An 18,970-nucleotide genomic window follows, 5' to 3' on the forward strand; every position below is an offset into this window, starting at 1 on the left:
ATACATGAAATGCTGGTTTGGGATGATTCTATTACGTCTCTGTGATAAAAGACCATCACGGGAAACAAAAGAGGCTATCACAGCACAGGTGTTACCTTATTTGTTTATTTATTTTTACAGCTTTTACCCTGGCCATCTAGATTCAACAAATCTACTCTGGGTGGCTTACAGTCCGAGTATAAAACAAAAATTAAAACAACAATATCAAACAACATAGAGATAGGCAGAGTCCAAGATGGAAAGACAATGAAAACTAAGAAATGGAAGTCGGGGAAGGCCTGCCTGAAGAACCAAGTCTTCAGCTTGTTCTTAACACCTATGTTTTGATACTAACTAAATAACTGAATCTATGGCTGTGATCTGGACTCGGCACCTAAAATCCTATGCACTAATTGCACGTCACTTGATTTCCCTAAAGACTGCCACACTCTGCTACAGTGCTGACCAATTTTAGGTGCCAGTGTGTGGCATCTCAACCCTGATTTCTAAAGGCACCAAACCAACTATATTTAATACAGTAAAATGTGTTCCTTGGGCCAGATAGGCGGGGTATAAATTAAATAAATAAATAAATAAATAAATAAATAAATAAATAAATAAATAAATAAATAAATAAATAAATAAATAAATATTTTGTAAACTACCCAAAGCGTGCTCTAGCACGATAGGACAATATATAGGTCGAAACAACAACAGTGTTTTTTTCCTATGACATCAACAATTTCTCAAACTATGGGCAAATTCTCCACTTACATCCTGGTTAATGAAGTCATATCTACTGGCTTACAGTAATTTGCAAAACTACCTGTTATGAACAACCCAAACAGAAGATAAAATCTGTGCTATTCTGAACTTTCCAGGAACTGGTTTAATATTTCATGTACAATTTCAAAACAGCAGCAACAACAAAGCCTAGTATCCTTCCTGTTCAGAATACTGCATAATGGAAATCTTTTCCAATTGTCCCTTTGTCATGTGCACAAGCAGAATGGGTAGCCTGCCAGAGTGTGGGAAAGGCTTCCACAATGATCCTTCTGCAGTTCTGTAAAACAATAGGATACTGGCCAAAACTTCCCCCCACCCTTATGTTTACGTATAACTAACTCAATATTTGCCAAATGATTTGAGAAAACTACAGTGGACCCTCGACTTACACACGGCTCCACGTGCGTACTTTTCAAGTTACGGACTTCTCTGGCCGCAAAATTTCACTTCAACTTGCAGCCGGAGAATTGACCTACAGACCGGAAGGGGGAGACGGGGAAAGCGCTAAATTCAAAGGCTTCGTGCCTCCAGATGCCTTCCAGGGCTTCTCCACCACCATGGGAGGCATCCCGGAGGTCCCCCGCTGCTGCCGATTGTTCTTCGGAGGCCTCCGGCAGTGGCGGGGAAGCCCTCGGAGGGTTTTAGCAGCGTCAATGGCAGCGGCAAGGGACCCCTTCGGACCAGTAAGGTACTGCTTTTTGCATTTATTTTCTTTTTTTGGTGTGGGGGGTTATTTTTCTTCGGCTGGTTATGGATTAATGGGTTTTCAATGCATTCTTGTGGGAAATGGAGCCTCAACCTATGGTCTTTTCAACCTGCAGCCACCGTTCCAATACGGATTAATTCCGTAGGTCAAGGGTCAATTGTAAAGGAATCTCCAGTGTCAGCTGAAGTGCCAAAAATTGATACAAATGTTATGGCAAAAACATAATGCAACAATACCAGTTTTCCAAGTAGCCAACAACTTGTAATGTATCTGAAACATTAAAAGAAAAATGTAGTTTCCATGCATCAGAAGAAGAGGCAAATTCCATGCATTTCTCAAAGAATGAACAAGGGATGTCTGAACGTAACATTCATAAGGAGTACTAGAGTTCTCATGCAGCTCTCCACTGAAGACCATAAATTGTGTATGTGCCTCCTAGATTCACAAACAGAATAAACGCTAATTATCCACCAACTTTTATAAATCACAAATATTCTAGTGCAGTTCCTGAATTAAAATGGTATAAAATTGGTTTTAAAATGTGAGATAAACAAGATTTTATATGTGTATTGAAAGGCAATTAGTTTAGAAAGCATACTTGGGGTCAAAATATGTTTAAAATTTTTGCAGCTGCACATTCCATCAGCTCTGTTGAAATGACATAGAACATTATCAAGCTCCACCTCCTCCTGAATAGCTTCCAGCTGTTTATTGTAAAAAACTCTATTTGACTTTAAGAACTAATTATCTTTGTCTTTTAACTCTTTCTTCTCCCTCTTTTTTCTTTTCATGTCACTTTATAGATGTTACGTATGTGTCCCAGGACTGCCATGTTTGCACCAGTTTTATGTAAGCTATCCTTGGATCTCTACCCAGCCACAAGGACCAGTGATCACAGCACATAAAAGATCAGCTAACCACACCCATCAATCAAAGTGACAGATCATCTCTCTCCCCTTTATCACAACAATACACCCACAACAAAAAACACACTGATCACCATAATCATCCAATCTCTTGAAAAGGACAAAAAGCTGATCCCACAGCTATAAATACTTAACTATCCCACAAAACTGCACCAGAGCACAGACAGAGTTCTGACTCTTGTCCTCTGAAGATGCCGGCCACAGAGACTGGTGAAACGTTAGGAAGAAAAACCTAAAGAACACGGCCAGACAGCCTGAAACACCTACAACTATCATTGGATCATTTATGGGTGAAAAATAGGATAAAAACAGTTCACATAAATAAACAATCCCAGTACATTAGCCACTCTGATTACTGGCTTGAAAAGGATATACAGTAGTATCTTGGTTTACAAACAGAAATCCATTGGAAATAATGCCTCGGTTTACATTTTGTTTGTTTCGATTTACGAAGAAAGTTTCCCCAGGATACATTGTGCCTGGAGGTTTATAGCACCGCACCCATTCCTATGGCAATCCATGTTTTGGTTTACAAATTTTTCACTTTAAATAACGTCCTGTAGAATACATTAATTTCGTAAACTGAGGTACTACTGTATATGTATTTAATATGCATGTATCCATATACTGGCATTGTCCACCAGAGCACACTGAGAGGTCCCAGCAAATCATGAACAAAGATAGATAATACAGCACCAAACCCATCCAATTTATAGACACCAACCTCCTGTGGGGTCATTCTCAACCTTTTTTTTTTTGACACAGAATGAAAGAAATTTAGGCCAAATCAAGATTGTACAAGTTACATAATGAACCTTATAAAGTGATACAAGGAGAGCTGTATCCAGTCTGTGGCCCCCTTCAAATGTGCCAGGGGGCATATGACCCCTGTTGTGAATGGCTGTCCTAGATCAGAGGTCCTAAACCCCCGGTCCATGGCCCGGTGCTAGTCCATGGCCTGAGCTGGACTAGGCTGCAGAGACAGACCTCCTGCATGCACTCATCCCTGCACAGCTGATCTGTGCATGTGCGTGCACTCCAGTCGCCTGAGTGCTGCCATTTGCACATGCGCACAAGCGCCCACACAAGCACCATGGCACCATTTGTGCATGTGCACGAGTGCACGGTCGTTTGTGTGTGTGTGTGAGAGAGAGCTCTTGTCCACGCATGCGCACAAGCGCAGGGGGTGCCCCACCTTTCCCAGCTGGTCTGCGGGGTGAAAAAGGTTGGGGACCCCTGCCCTAGATGACAGCTAAAATTGGGGAACGTTTTCTGCACACATCTCAAGCTCTAAATATTAAGCCAGAAGAGGCTAACTCAAACCTCTGGAGAACAAAAACAACACATCATGTCAAATTGATGATATCAGGAGAGTTTCCCCCACCAGGACAAGACTCTAACTGGACCATTCACGCAATAGACTTCAAAGAAAAATAGGAAGATTAAAGAATAATCAAATAAAATGTGGCTACCTGAATACAGGACAAATTTTCTGTGCAGAAATTCAACCAATGCATGCCCTACCATGTGTACAAAAGGTCTAGTAAATGACTGAGATAATACTGTTGACGTAGCCCGCTTCTGATTAAAAAGTTTAATTATTTTTTAATGTTTAAATAGATTTTTAATTCTACCTATACTTCTTATATGTCCACAATTTTAAATTGTGCAATGATATGAATAAAGAAAGAAAGAAATATACAATGACCTTGTGTGAAGGAGCAGTAGGCGCAAAGAAGAAAGAACAGAGTGAGCCATCCCCTCAGCTAGAGACGTCTGAGCAGGAGAGAGATATAGAAGGAGGGAAGACAATAGAAAGTGAGGAGTTGAATGTGGAGGAAGGGAGAAGAAGGGAACCAAAAGGGAAAGAGGAGAAGACTGAAATCTGTGTCATGGAAGAGAGAGAGGGAGAAGGGAAAGAGGAATTAATTTTGTCCTTGTGGGAGAAGGATATAGGGGAACAAAGTGGGAGGAGACAGTTCAGTATACCAAGGGAAGAGAAAAAGAAGGAAGGAAAGGAAAAAGAGGGAGAGAGTCTGATAGAATGCGCGGGTTGTTGGACGGCTTCCTAATTTGAAGGTAGGAGGGTTGCTACCTGACTTGGACAAGTCAAAAGAAAAGGGGACATTGGCAGAAGCTCTAGAATAGATGGGCGTGGTTCTTCCATGGGGTCAAGGTCACTTGAGGAAGGTGATTCGGCCAGACACCCGTCGTTCAACCATCCACCGCTGGAGGGAGACTGGGCCAGACACCCTCGTTGTGGGACAATATGTGCGGTCCGAAGTGTTCCGCTGAGGAAGCCCACCAATTGGGAACCTTTTGGGCCAGCCCCTCAGTGAATCTTGTCAATTTCCAGACAGAGTTATCATCCTCACAATTTGGACAGTTAGTTGTTTTGAACCGATAGAAGTTGTTGCAGACCGACCTAATGTTAAACTAAATAAATCTGTTTGTGTTCAAAAGGAGACTCAGTTGTCATTTCCCGCCAAAAAGGAGGAACTGCTTCAGATCTTTAATGAACCCAATCACACCCCTCTGCTTTTTAAAGCAGATTGTTTTTAAAAAGTTATCAAAATGAGCAACACCTGAACAAGATGGCTGCCCAGTCTGATAGCTCCAGACCAGTATGTAGTCGGAGGCCTTATGTTTTCATCATATTTCTGTGTAATAAATGAAAATTTAAAAACCATGTCATATCAAAATTGCTTTACTTTTCATGTTATCTTGCCCGATAGACTTCTAACAAAACAATATCCTATACCCATCTAAATCAAAGGTTGGTCTTCCCCATTTTCCTTTGTCTGGCTAACATTTGTCTAGCTGCCACCAGCAAAAAGGCTATTAGATCTTTATGTAGCACATTTTTATTATCATTTTTAAATACCTGTGAAGATACCTGGAGAAACAAGCAAGGGCCTCGTGGGTAAACATCACACATACGAAGGCAGAAACTCATCCACATAAAAGACCAGATACCAAACACAACAGGAGCAATATAGTATATGTGGTCCATTGCAAAGAAGAGTGTTCAGAGTTCTACACTGAAGAAACCAAACAGCCACTAAACAGGAGAATGGTCCAGAACAGGAGGGGCAATCGCTCAGGACCACAGTCAGCAGTGTGCCTTCATTTGATGGACAGAAGATACTCATTTGATGTTCAAGATGCACTCCTTTTGGACCAAGAAGATAGGTGGTTTGAGAGAGGGGTTGGGGAGGACATACATGTGCATATCGAAAATCCCTCACTCAACAGGAGTGGAGGTCTTAGATACAATCTGTCTCCTATTTATCATGCTACCCTTTCATCTGTCCCCAGAAAGATTAGGCGCATACACACCAGAAAGACCACTGTTAACAACCCATGACAATGGGTGGAGAAAGACTGCAGAAGTGGGATTATCCCTCACCCCCAGTCCTTTGTCCTTCTAACAAGCCTATTCAGATCAGGGAGAAGCGAAATCAATCTGGAGGATATATCACCGGCTCCTACCAACTCTCCTCAGACTGAAGAAGCTACTTGGATGAGTAGTGAAACATTTCAACCTAACAAGAAAGAAGTCTAATTGCCATGACTCAATGTCCAGATAATCACAACTAGAGTGGTCTGGTAGTCCAGATAGGTGGGGTACAAATCAAATCAAATCAAATCAAATCAATCAATCAATCAATCAATAAAACTGGATGACTGAGAATCTTCACAAATATTTAAAAATGGTAATAAAAATGTGCTACATAAAGATCTAATAGCCTTTTTGCTGGTGGCAGCTAGACAAATATTAGCCAGACAAAGGAAAATGGGGAAGACCAACCTTTGATTTAGATGGGTATAGGATATTGTTTTGTGAGAAGTCTATCAGGCAAGAGAACAAGAAAAGAAAAGCAATTTTGATATGACATGGCTTTTAAATTTTCATTTATTACACAGAAATATGATGAAAACATAAGGCCTCCGATTACATACTATAACACATGTAATAACCTTGTAAACTAAACTATACCATTAATTCCTAACTTATACATTGCAATAACTTTAAACATTTTTAATATACTGACAAGGAAAACACTGTTTTGTTATCATTGGTTACTTTTGTTCAGTTTGTGGTACAAGCTGTAAAAGTCATTGCTCAATGGAAAAGTTATTATTGTATTGTAACTAATACCTACATAAAACAAAGGAAAAAAGTTAGCAAAATATATTTCCTTATTTGAAACAAGATATAGAAACCCAGCTAACAGAAAGAGAAGCAGTACAGATTGAGCGTGTTTTGAAAGCACGGCACAGTGGACAATTTATAGTCTCTACTTTACTGTAACTTTCTTTGGTTTTTATTATATTTCTCTGACTTGATCTTTAAAGAATAATGTTCTGTTCTGACTGAAGGTAAATAACAGTGTTCAGTATTTTAATACTAGAAAGCAAGTACTAACTTGCCTAAGCCCACTAAAAATCTGCAGTGCTTCTGAAGAAAACAACAAAAGTTCTGTGGCATGAAACTGTCTTTTCTGAAAAAACTTTTGAGGTGTAATTGATAAGGCTCTTCACGGGAAGCAACATTTGCCAGGCTCACCCTAAACTGAGGTCATCTTTAACTTCTAGTGCTAACCTTTCTCAGGTGATATCAGGAAAAGCCATTCATTTCTATGAAAAATAAAGAGCTTCTGTCACCCATCTGGGTTTTTATAGAAGTAACAGCCTACTAATTTGTCCAGTAATTTGGGATTAGTCCTGGATCAGGAAAAAGTGATATTTTTCAGCTTCACTCTGTTCACAACTCACATCATCTTTTACTATTCAGTTAACAGTAAGAATTGCATCCCTCTATCTGTTCAATTTATATGCAGAACAGACCATACAGAAACCTAGATTAGATTCAGATGAAGAAAAAATTAAAACCTGATGGAAGAAATACCAATAATTTAAGATATCCAGATGACACCGGCTGAAATCCTGTAACTTCTGCCATAATATAAAGATATAAAAGCAAAAGCATGCCAGGTGTTATGTCCAATCAACCAGCTTTGTTCAGACTGCGTAACTGATCACAAGACTCCCTGTTGTGCAGCAGACATCTGGAAGTGTTTTGTGAATAGCACTTCTACCCTGTGGCCCTTTTTCCTGACACGGCAGCAGATTTGCATTGTGCAAATGGATGTGCACCATAGAGTCTTAGCCACCATATTACTGGCAGAAAACAGCAACAACTCCAAATGACAGTTGATTGTGATTTAAGAAGAAAAAGGGCAGGATTACAGCTGAAAATTAACAAATCATACCTATAGAATAATTCAAGAACTTTAATGAAGAAAGTGAAAAAAATGAAATTGTCAAAGATTTTCTGTATCTTGAGTCAATCATCAACCCAAACAGAAACTGCAATTAAAAAAAGCAGCTCCAAAGGAATTACAAAAGATCCTCAAATGAAATTATACGCTACTGGAGACCAAGGCCATTCATACTACAGTATTTCTCACAACTATGTGTAGCTGTGAAAGCGAGAGAATGAAAAAAGCTGACAGGAAAAAAAATCATCTTGTTTGAAATAGAGTGTTGAGGAGAATTTTGCAAACATTGTAGACCAGTAGAAAATAAATGCATTCTAGATCAAATCAAACTTGATGTCTCATTAGAAGCAAAAAGTGAAATAAATTGAGGCTATTGTACTTTGGATGCATCATAAGAAGATAAGTCTCACTGGAAAGGACAATACTAGTAGAAAAATTAGGAAAAGAGGAAGACCAAGTATAAGATGGATTGACTCAGTAAAAGAAGCCATAGCCTTCAACTGCAAAACTTGAGAAAGGTTATGAATGACAGGAACTTTTTTGGAGGCTGGTACCATATTTTTCGCTCTATAAGACACACTTTCCCCCCAAAAAGTGGGGGGGAAAGTATGTGCGTCTTATGGAGCGAATACAGTAAAAAAGGGTTCAGCCACCACCACCCAGAAGCCTCCCACTGCCATGCTGGGAGGCCTCTGAACTGGCACCAGAGACTGCTTGCTATGTGGACCTCACCATGCTGCACTGCTGGCTTTCCAGGATCTGCTTCCTGCAGCCCACCTGGAAAACCAGGAAGGCTAACAGGCCTATGGCAGCAGGCAGTGAAAACAGCCAAGGACCAAAGGGGAAAGAGTAATTCTACAAAAGCCAGGAGAAACCACAAACACAGTCCCCCACTTAGGCAGTTGATTTTCCCACATTTGGGGAAATCACAGGGGTCAGTACATCCAGAGTGCAATAGATGAGCCTTACCCTGGGAAAACCACTTTTACAATAATGGTATTTCCCCTGTCAGGTATGAGTTGGAATGGCCCCTGAACCTCCTGCCCGTTTCTGTGCCCTGTCCCCCAAAGGCATGGTGACCTCCCGGCTGCACCTCCTGATCAGAACAGGGCTGCACAGTCCCAGTCCCGAAAGAGGCCAAGAGAGCTCTTCAGTGTTTTGGGGTGCCCCACAGGACCCCCATCAGGTGCTGGATGTGCCTCCCACAATCCACCAGTGCACAGATATTAGCATACCTAATATGCGGGGAAGGCAGGGAAAGTGGGGAAATTCAAACTTTCAGTTAGTGAAGAGGCTGCCTGTCTGCTTCCTTGCTAGTCCAAGCAGTTAGAGAGCTGGGGGAAAGACCTGGGACTGCCTGGTATTGTCATTTTAAAATGTAAAATTTATTTTAAAAGCTGTTTGTTTGGGGTTAGTGCTTGGGTGAAAAGGTGCTCTGTTTGAGTTGAAACCTGCTTGTGTAGAAACGTGCATGCTTGCCTTAAAAATCTGTTTGTTTTGCTTTAAAAGCTGCTTGTTTTGGGTTAAACTGTGCTTGGGTGAAAAGGTGCTTTAAAAGCTGCCTGCAAAGCCTTTCAGACCAGCGCCGATCAGCTGTTAGGTGGGGAGAGGGGAGGGGGAAGGCGCAGGAGCGAAAAGAGCACAAAATGGCTGCCATCTGTCGGTTGCCTGCTGGCTTTTAGCTGTTTGGGGCTCTTTTTTGGCTGTTCTGGGGTCTACCAAGGCACTGTAAAGAGCCAGGCTCAGTCTACAGTACCTGGTAAGTGACTTTCTTTTAAGTTTTTAAAAGTTTCTGACCTCCCCCCCCATAAAAATGCATTAATTAATTTTCAATGCATTTCTATGGGAAATTTGGATTCAACCTGCAAACTTTTCAACTAGTTCTGTGCGTCTAATAGAGAATGTATTTCCAAAGGGTGTTGCAGCAAGGAAACTAACTGTGCCTCCTGACTTCTAACTGGATTACAGTACCTGCTTCCTGATTTCAGCTACTATAGTTTGTATTCAGTTTTTTTGGCTCGTCAAGAACATTGTTCATGGCTTTGTGTGGCCTAACCTGTTGTGCCTTGCATGTCAGAAAATGTAGATTTGGTTTTATGCTGAGCATGTGCTACTGCTGGTGAATGGGATCAGGTTAAGCTTTGTGTTGCTGTTCTTTTGCATAACCTAAAATAAATAAGGAAAACCCGTTGTTAAATAGTTTAATTCCACTATTTATCCTCCACACAATTAAAAGGGACCTCTCAATGCAGTGCCCAATCAGACAAACCATTTCTAACTTAATATAGGCTTGAGCTGTAGCTGGGCAGAGTTGCACAACAATCTCATCTGTCATTGAGACATTTCTATAACCATGGGGAGGATGAAAGGAAATGTAAAATATAGGTAGCATGGTATAGGTCTTATCACTGGCTGATAATGGTCTATATGTACTTCAATTAAATTTATGATACACAAACTTATGGTACATAAACTAGAGTACACAAAGCTTTACGTCTCTCCATTTGTTAATGACAGTGGTGATGGTTCTTAATGCCACTGTTGACTGCTGGTCACTTTACATGGTTCAAATGTTTTTCTGTTATAGTTTATTAAATATTTTACTACACTATTTGGTTCAGAATATATTTTCCCTGTTTTCCTTCTCTAAAAATTAGGTGCGTCTTAAGGTCAGGTGCGTATTATGGAGCAAAAAATACGGTATCTCATAGGACATAATCTTGTTAGCGCAGCTACACATGCCTAAGGCTGATGGCATAATCAGCCTTACACACAGATAATTCCTTCAACAAGATTCTGGCCACAGGATCTCTGTAAGTCAGAAGCACCTTCAAACCCTACAGCAACAAAATTATTGATGGGCTAAAGCCAGCTGTGTTGGTCTATAGCAGCGATGGCAAACCTGTGGTATGCATGCCACAGCTGGTTGCTCCTCGGCACACATCGTGGCTGCCCATTGACTATGGCTCCGGTGCTGCAGGAGAGTGAGCGAGCAGAGTGCAGTGCAGTGCAGAGCAGGAAGCCCAGGTGAGGTCCCTGTCTATATTTGGGGAGGGGGAAAAAGGTGCCCCCTGGCCACGCTCCGTGGACACACTGGCTTGGAGGATGTGTGCTGATTAGGTAGCTCGGGGGTTAAGGCGTGGACAGAAGCTGGACTCGATGATCTATGTAGTTTAGGCACTCGGGCTCAAAAAGGTTCTCCATCACTGGTTTATAGGAAGAAAATCCCAAAGTGACAATTTGGTAATACCTTAACCAAAATATCTCAAAAGATTATGCAAACCTCTGAGTTTCTCACAACTCGTATCAGACTAGATAGAAGAAAAAGCATGGGATGGGGAAGAAGTAAGACCAGTCCAGTAGTTAAGCCAGATATTGTTACCATCAGGTTTGCATTTCAGAACTAATCTCAAAATAGAAACCCCAGACTGAAGGAACTAGTTGCTATCTGAATTGGAGAGTTTCTTATTCTGTTTAACAGCAGAAACCCCTGATTGGCTATCCCAACTGAAAAGAATGATCAAGAATGAAAGAAACACTATAAATTAGAATAACAAATCTAGCTGTAAGAATTTACCAAACCTGACTCATTTGTAAGGTAGAGTTATCTTTTAGTACCATCAGACAGCAAAAACCCTGTGATTACTTTTAAGATGTGAACAGCTTTAAAGATACTGTATGTGGGATATGTAGGGGTGGTGAGTTTCCATGGCAAAATGGAGATTTCAGCCAAGGTCTCTTGAGTCCTAATCCACCACTGTACCCACTATATCAGTGGTTCCCAACCTTGGGTGACCCAGGTGTTCTTTGACTACAACTCCCAGAAACCACAGATACTACAGCTGGCGGTAAAGGCTTCTGGGAATTACAGTATAAGAACACCTAGGTTATGCAACGTTGGGAACCACTGCACTACACCACACTGGTTCTTGTTTTTTACTTTAGATGATAGGATATAAGTAAAATATGAAAACTATGTATTTAAAAAGTAAAGAGTCAGTGTTCTATAGTAAATGGAGTGTCAAAGCTAGTTAGGCCTCCGTTTGAATACAGTATCTACTTGGCCATTAAACTTACTTGCCTGAACATTTGATAGACTATAACAATCTATTATCATATGAATTGGCTAACATTTACATTCTGAATTGAATACTGAGAACGTCTGATCCTGAGACCACAGAAAAAATTCAATGAACCCGCCTTGATAAAGCCACCTAACTGACTAAGTGCTATTAAATGCACAACACAAAAAGGCACTCATTGCACTTCAACGATGCTCTGAATTACTACAAAGTAAATAAGGGAACCTGTTTTCAGACACCAGATTTCAAAACTTCTGCAGAAAGCCATGAATGATTAATTTTTTTATGTAAGTCACTATCTGAAAAGCATCAGAAACTGGAATGATCATAAACAAACAAACAAACAAAACAAAACAAAACACATATTTATCTTACGGCCCCAAACATAAAGCCTGAGTGGAGATTTGCACTGTAGTAGTTAGGCAAAGATTTGACAAGTCAAGCAGAACTCTGAGGCTAAATACACACACCAGTAAAAAGTCCACTGTTCCATCCTCCAGAATGGGATGCTAAATGGCCTTTAGAAAGTCTTCATCTTTAACAATAGATGCCAGCATTTCCTGACTATTCCAACATACAAGTAAACCCAATGTGGCACACTAAGGATAGAAGAGATATACTTATGAGTGTTCTATGCATTCTGGGAGTTGATTCTATTATCAGTGTAAGGACCTTGCAACCACATCTGGTGGTTTTGACAAGACCCATAAACCTATTCATATGCACATGACTAGGGCAGTGCAAATTATAATAGGTGGTTAATAAAATGTTCTGTTATCTCCAGGCACTGCAACCAATACTATTCAGACATGTGCTATATCTTGGGTGAAGAGACAGCAGATAGCTTCTGTTGTAAAAACAATTTCTTTTTTTGTATTGACTAGAATCTCAACATTTCCATTGGTCAGATTATAGAAAATTATTCTAAAACCTGATATAGTCTTGTTGACAGTTAATTTTAGAAAAATAAAATAGAAAAACTAATTCATAACTCATTGGTTGAAATCCAGTATTAAACTGCAACTAAAGTAGGCCCACTGAATCAGTAGAACTTACAGAGGATTTAACTCACTAAACCCCCATTGTTTAACGGGCCCACCTTAGTAGAGATTTATTACTGGATTTCAGTCAGTCTACTAGGCCAGTAGTCCCCAACCTTTTTAACCCCGCAGACTGGTTGGGGAAGGTGCCCCCACCCCCCGCTCTCATGCACAAAGGAGCAGGAGGGCACTCAAGCGCATAGGGCGGCACTCATGTGAGAGGGTGCTCATGCGCATGCACGAAGGGCAGCATGGCGGTCGGGGGGGCACTTGTGCGTAGGCACAAAGGGGTGGGGGAGTAGACACATGGGCACAGGCACGCAGGCGCAAATGGGCTGTGGGAGGAGTGTGTGCAGCGTTGGGGGGAATTCTTTCTCTGTGGCCCGGTCCAGCTCAGGTCACGTACTGGCACCGGGCCACGGACCAGCGGTTAGGGACCTCTGTAATAGGCAGTCCAAACTGCCATATTACATCGTCCTCATCATTCTTTGTAATAAACTCAAGTGGTGAGTGCAGTAACAAATGGAGATATCAATAAATAAGGAGAAAGTATCAGTATGCTCAAGAGAACTCCAATATTTGCCAAAGTCTGAAAACAAATAAAACAAAAACAAAAAACTACACACAAAATCTTAGCAAGAAACCCACACTGCTTACTAAAACATGATCAGTAGCCGAGTAGCACTGAGTAGTCCAGGTGGAGATAAACTGTAGTCCACTCACAATTCCACCGCTAATGTGAGCTCGACGGAGCCTTCCTATTGCCCTGTTGTCCGTAATGGATTAGCCACTCAGTGACCTGGCAGAGAGGCTCAGGACTGGCTAATCCATTGTGGACAACGGAGTGATAGGGAGGCTCCATCGAGCTCGCATCAGCAGAAGAATTGTGAATCATTATCTCCACCTGTGGGGGATATTCGTATAGGATCTCCCCCATCTCTAGTACTGAGTGCAAGTTTAAAAAGAAAAAGAAAACAGCCCTGGTATTGAGATGAACAGAATAGCATTCTGGAGCTAGCAATAACTCTAAAGAGGACTAGGAGTTATGGATCTTTTTTGCAAGTTTCCCTTCCCTCCGATAGTATAAGAGCTTCTACATAGCCAGGTGACATACAGAAGTTTGTAAATCAAGCCTATTTTTAAAAATTGGGGGGAAACTCTAGCCATGTGAACCACAGAACATCAAGAGTATATTACTGAGAAAATTCTGAGGCCTTTTTGGTAAATGTAACTGTAATGTAAGCGGCACTGTACCAACTAGTTTGAAAACAAAAAATCACAAATAAAAAGACAAGGTTTCTCTATACATAGGAGACCTTCCATGTTATGTAGATTTAAATACCCTCGCTATAGACTTCCCAAAGAAAAATCTACTTCAAAAGTGTGCCTCCCTGATACTACAGAATTCTGTCTATGTAACTGCAGTGCACAGATGTGAGTCCTCCATTTGCTCAGCTACCATCTGCATTTGCTCCACTCTGCGTTCCTTAAGGCATTTGCTATGCTCTAGGTTCCTTGAGGCAAAAGATCTATGTACCTGGTGCCCTCTGTTCTGTCGCCAAGTTCCCAAATGAATGGATGGGGTTATTACATGACCCTCACTCTGTGGATGGCCTTTTGAGCTTGACCACCAGTGAGGAAGGTTCTCTCATCCCTCTTATAAATGAGGCAAGAGCAGGAAAATCGCCCTTAGTGGGGAGCAGATATGCAAACAATGGGATTAGCTGCTTACTATGCAAGACTTTATAAATCTGGCCATCAGAGAGAGGTGCTCCCCTCCCCTCATTCTGGCCTAAAGAAGTGTGCAACTGGTTGTTCTGGGTTTTTCGGGCTCTTTGGCCATGTTCTGAAGGTTGTTCTTCCTGACGTTTCGCCAGTCTCTGTGGCCAGCATCTGTTTAGAATTTTCCTGTATCCACATTACATTCCTGTATCCTGTAACCTTTAACTACAGCGCTTTCTAAAACCTTTATTTTTTAAGTTAATACCCATTGCTTTCATCAGGCTACTGGAGATGCAATGCTGGTAAAACAGAGATAAAAAAAGATCCTAGCAATGTTGTACAGTTACACACAAGGTATATTGTTTGGGATTAGGAAGAATTAGGTGGTGAGGGGATCAATTACCTTTATTCTTCTTGTGGCTCAGGGAATGGACCAGGAAATATTTCCGGCTGTCTTTCAGTGGATAAATTTCAGGGTAAGTACAAGCTCAGACTCAACCATCACTTTTATCAGCACAAAAAACTCTTAGTAGCAAAATAAGAAGCCAATCATTTGTGGTTTCTCTCCATGTTTCCTGTTCTGCTTCACACTGTTTTTCCACATTGCTTCAAGCAATCTGAATGCCATTATACAACCCTGCAGGTGTTTGTCTCTCATTTCCTTTGTGTTCCCCTGCCCCTATTTTCTATCATGCCCTTGTCCAATGAAGTCTGCTTCCTGTCTTGGTGGCTGCTTGCATTTTGCTAACATTCAAAGCATAATTGGTTTGCTAACTTGTCTGCATTTTGCTAACTTTTTAGATCATCATAAGTGTCACCTTTCTGGAGAGAAGGTGCAAACCCTTGGAAGACCCCGCCCCCCAAACTTACTACCTTTGTATATCAGCAAAAAGTCAAACAATCGAAACAACTATAACCTATGTTGGCACCCACACTCATAGATTAGATGCAGTATTTTGCCATTTCAGATTAATTGTAAAGTATCAGTAACAACTTGCAAAATCATTAATAGTCTTAAGAAATGTAGCTAACTCTTCTTTAAGCATATTACAACATCTCTATTAAGAACACATGTAATAGGGCAGGTTATGCATTTTAACATTTGCAGGATAGCAGAATATCGTCTTTCCATCAAATCTAAGAATTTGACTTCCTTCTGTGGTAGGGAATGGCCTGGATAAACCCTGCACTCCCTCTCAGCTCCTAAGTTCTAAGGTTCTAGAAATAGAGATAATATTTGATCTTTCAAATCCTTGAAGAAAAATATCTTGGCAAAATTTGAGCTTTTGAGCTACAGTACATAAACGTTTATCCTTAAAAAGCTATTGAATTCCTATTTTCCATAAAACTGATGACATAAAATGATGTAAGGATGCTGGGAAGCGATGTGAGGAGCTTCAAAAGGTCTCTGGCGGTTTAAAATGAGATCACCAAGAGTTGGCAGTATGCTTTCCCGCTTGCCAGCATTCATAACCTTGTTAATTCTATGTTTGCAGCCTCCAAAGCACATAACATTGTTCTTCACACTTCAAAACATGTCGTCTGCACCTTCTACAAAGGCTCATTTTCTACTTGCTGCGATTGCTAGGAATGGAAGGAAGCTTAATTTCTTTCCTCCAAAGATCTCAAAAAATCGAATAGTTTGCTGGCTTTCCCCCAGGCAACGCAAGATGTAAACATGAACTCTTGAACCCAAAATGCCTTGCCAATAATACGCACCTCAGGAGCGGGGGGGGGGGGGGAGAGCAGGAAAGAAATACTGTGTAAGTTTAACAGGGTCCGGACACAGACAGGCTGCTCCTGCCGTGCTGAACCCTTAGCTCGTGGCGGAAGAAAAGAAAGGTACAGTACGTGGAAAACAGGCATGTGGGTGAAAGAAAGAAAAAGTGGAACTTGGAATTGCACGGCAGCCTTAAATCCAGCTCTCTCTTGTCCCCCTTTTTACACCAGACCTTCCCCCACCCAACCCCAAGGGCTCCAACCGGGATTACTGTTATTACTGCTCCACTTCAGACGCTATTATTTACCTCGCTACGCCCACCCTGCAGTCCCAACCACCCGCTTCCTTCCCAGCGGCGGGGCTCCCCGGGGCCCTCAGTGCTTCCCTCCTGGCCGGGCCCAGAGGCCGGGGACGCGTCTCTGCCCTCCTCTCCACCCCCTCAGGAGACTCTCTTCGCCTCGCACGGCACCCGAGAGGAGCCAAGCCTCTCTAACGACCGAGGAAGGCGAAGGCGCCCCCCAACACGCCCGGCGAGTGCCAGCAAGAAAGAAGGCCTCGCCTCAATCCCCGGCCTTTCCTGGAGCAGCAGCCCCCCCTCCCCGGACGAAGCGGGCCAGGGGGCCAGACGGACCCTCCTTACCTGGGCTTGAGGCTGCTGGCGCCCCGTTCGTAGGCCCAGGCGGTGGTGGGTTGGGAGGACGCGGCGGCGGCGGCCACCGAAGCTAGCGGATCCGGGTAGCTGGGGGCTGGAGGATAGTTCCTGTCCATCATCGGAGAGGGGCAAGGAGGGGACGCCGCGGCTCCGCTCGGGGCCTGGGAGCGCCAGGAGAAAGGGAGCCGGGGCAGCGGGGAGGGGGGGAAGCAGGCAGCGGCTGCAGGGACCGAGCAGGGTGGGAGCGGCTCCCCCTTCCCGCTCACAGAAGGAGGGCGGCGGCGGCGGCGTCCCGTCCCCCCCCCCCCCAAGCTAGTCCTCCCTTCAATTTCCGCTGCGAGGGGCGGGCGGGAAGCTGGGACTCAGGGGCGCTCCCGCGCACAGCGGCCGAGTTGGCCGCAGGGGCTGCAAGTAGAAGCCTCGCCGGGGATCCATGTCGGGCTGCTGCAGCAGCCGCGGCGGCTTTCCAGGATGCTCCTCCCACTCCTCCTCCACCGTTTGCTGGGACGGACGGTCTCCAGGGCACGGGAAGAAGCAGCGGTCTGCCGTGGCTTGTTGGCTGCTCTTCCTGCAGCCGCCGCCGCTGACGAGCAGCAAGTCGCGGCCCTTGCAAAGGAAGGAGTAGGGGTGGGGACGGAGGGAGGGAGGGAGCGCAACCTGTAGAAGCACGGCGGAGAAAAGGCGCGGAGCTGGAAGGCAGGCTGGAGGAATGAGGGGTTGCCTCAAACCTCCGAGTGAGGAGGATGGGAGCTGCCTTCCCCTTGCAGCTCCCAAGTACTGTACTCGCATGTGGATGAAATGCCTCGTTGGAATTCTTCAGCTTTAATTGGTAGTAGTGTCGTGGCAAATACTTTACTCTTTCTCTGTACAAGTGAAATGTTTCCTGAAAACACACCGGAAAAATGTAACGTGCAAGGTGAACTTAGCACGGTACACTGGCAATTTACCCCACTATCCATTCCACCTGGGGTTTAAGTGTTCATCACATATCGCAGGATTTGAAGAGCACACCTCAGGTTTTTAAAGCATGTCGATGAAAATGTGACAATTTGCACTAGAACTGGGATTGGCTGCATCTCTGAGGGGGACATGCTGCTGAACGCAGGTAGACTGCCTGGTAAAATGTAAAATGGCTTACAAATTCTTGGGTAGATAGAAAACTTTAGAATACTTATTTGGATTAAGAGTAGAGAAATACATAATATCATGGACATTGTGACATAGGTACTGGAAGTACTGCTCTTCAGTATTTGCTTCAGGGGTGCTATTATAATAAGCATATGATGCTACAGTTTACACATTTCCATGGAATTAAGACATTCAATTTACCCAGCTGTTACATATGCTCATTCATTCTTGGTATAGATATGAATGGAAAGTGTAGGTGCACGGAGGGTAAGTTCCAAGCAACACAACTGCACAGCATTATTACTCATAATTGGACACATCTGCTCAAAGGCAAAGGAGAGAGTATTCTGCATGATAAGAAGCAGGTCGAGACTCACAATGTCCAGTGGGTATTGTGGCAGTCCAGAAACACAGGGTCTTAAGGAGAAGCTGGTATCAAAGTGAGCAGCATGGTCAAAAAGTAGGTGGAAGCTGATTGCAGGATCCTTAGATAAAGCCCACATCAAAAACAGATGAACAATCAAAAGGTAATGTATGCTGGAATCCAGAGTTTGGTGCCATAGGTAGTTATGAGATCAAGGAATTTAGTTGTTCCGAAAGCCAGTAGAACGCCTATGTAGTTTGGGCTTATAATTTCTACCCACATACATCTGTATCTTGTGAGCTGGCCTTCAAGGCTTTGTTCTTCCTTGAAAACCTTGAAAGAAATCTAGTTCTTGAAACAGACTTGTCAACAGTGGCTACCTTCACCTGATAATGCTCCTGGGGCTGGGACAGAGCTTCACTTCTGACTCTGCAGGTAAAGCATACATCCCATCTCCTGGTCTTTTCAAATCTTGTACTACAGATGTCAGGCCTCTTTCAAGATACTGTACCTGATATAGCAGTGGTCCCCAACCTTGGGCTTCCAGATGTTCTTGGACTACAACTCCCAGAAGCCTTCA

General features: G+C 42.9%; 1 protein-coding gene and 1 pseudogene across 2 annotated transcripts in view; both read right to left on the minus strand.

The window, feature by feature from the left end:
- Positions 1-17,344, minus strand: part of QSER1 (glutamine and serine rich 1) — a 53,867-nt gene extending 36,523 nt beyond the window's left edge. For both annotated transcript variants that reach the window (XM_020795611.3, XM_020795610.3), the window contains exon 1: positions 16,887-17,344. In XM_020795611.3, coding sequence (XP_020651270.3) covers positions 16,887-17,017 — 131 coding nt within the window. In that variant the 5' untranslated portion in view covers positions 17,018-17,344. The remainder of the gene's footprint in view (positions 1-16,886) is intronic.
- LOC140703422 (U1 spliceosomal RNA) lies at positions 8,548-8,702 on the minus strand (annotated as a pseudogene).
- Positions 17,345-18,970: the final 1,626 nt, after the last annotated feature.

This window comes from Pogona vitticeps, chromosome 1 (assembly GCF_051106095.1).
Source record: "Pogona vitticeps strain Pit_001003342236 chromosome 1, PviZW2.1, whole genome shotgun sequence".
Taxonomy (NCBI): Eukaryota; Metazoa; Chordata; class Lepidosauria; order Squamata; family Agamidae; genus Pogona; species Pogona vitticeps.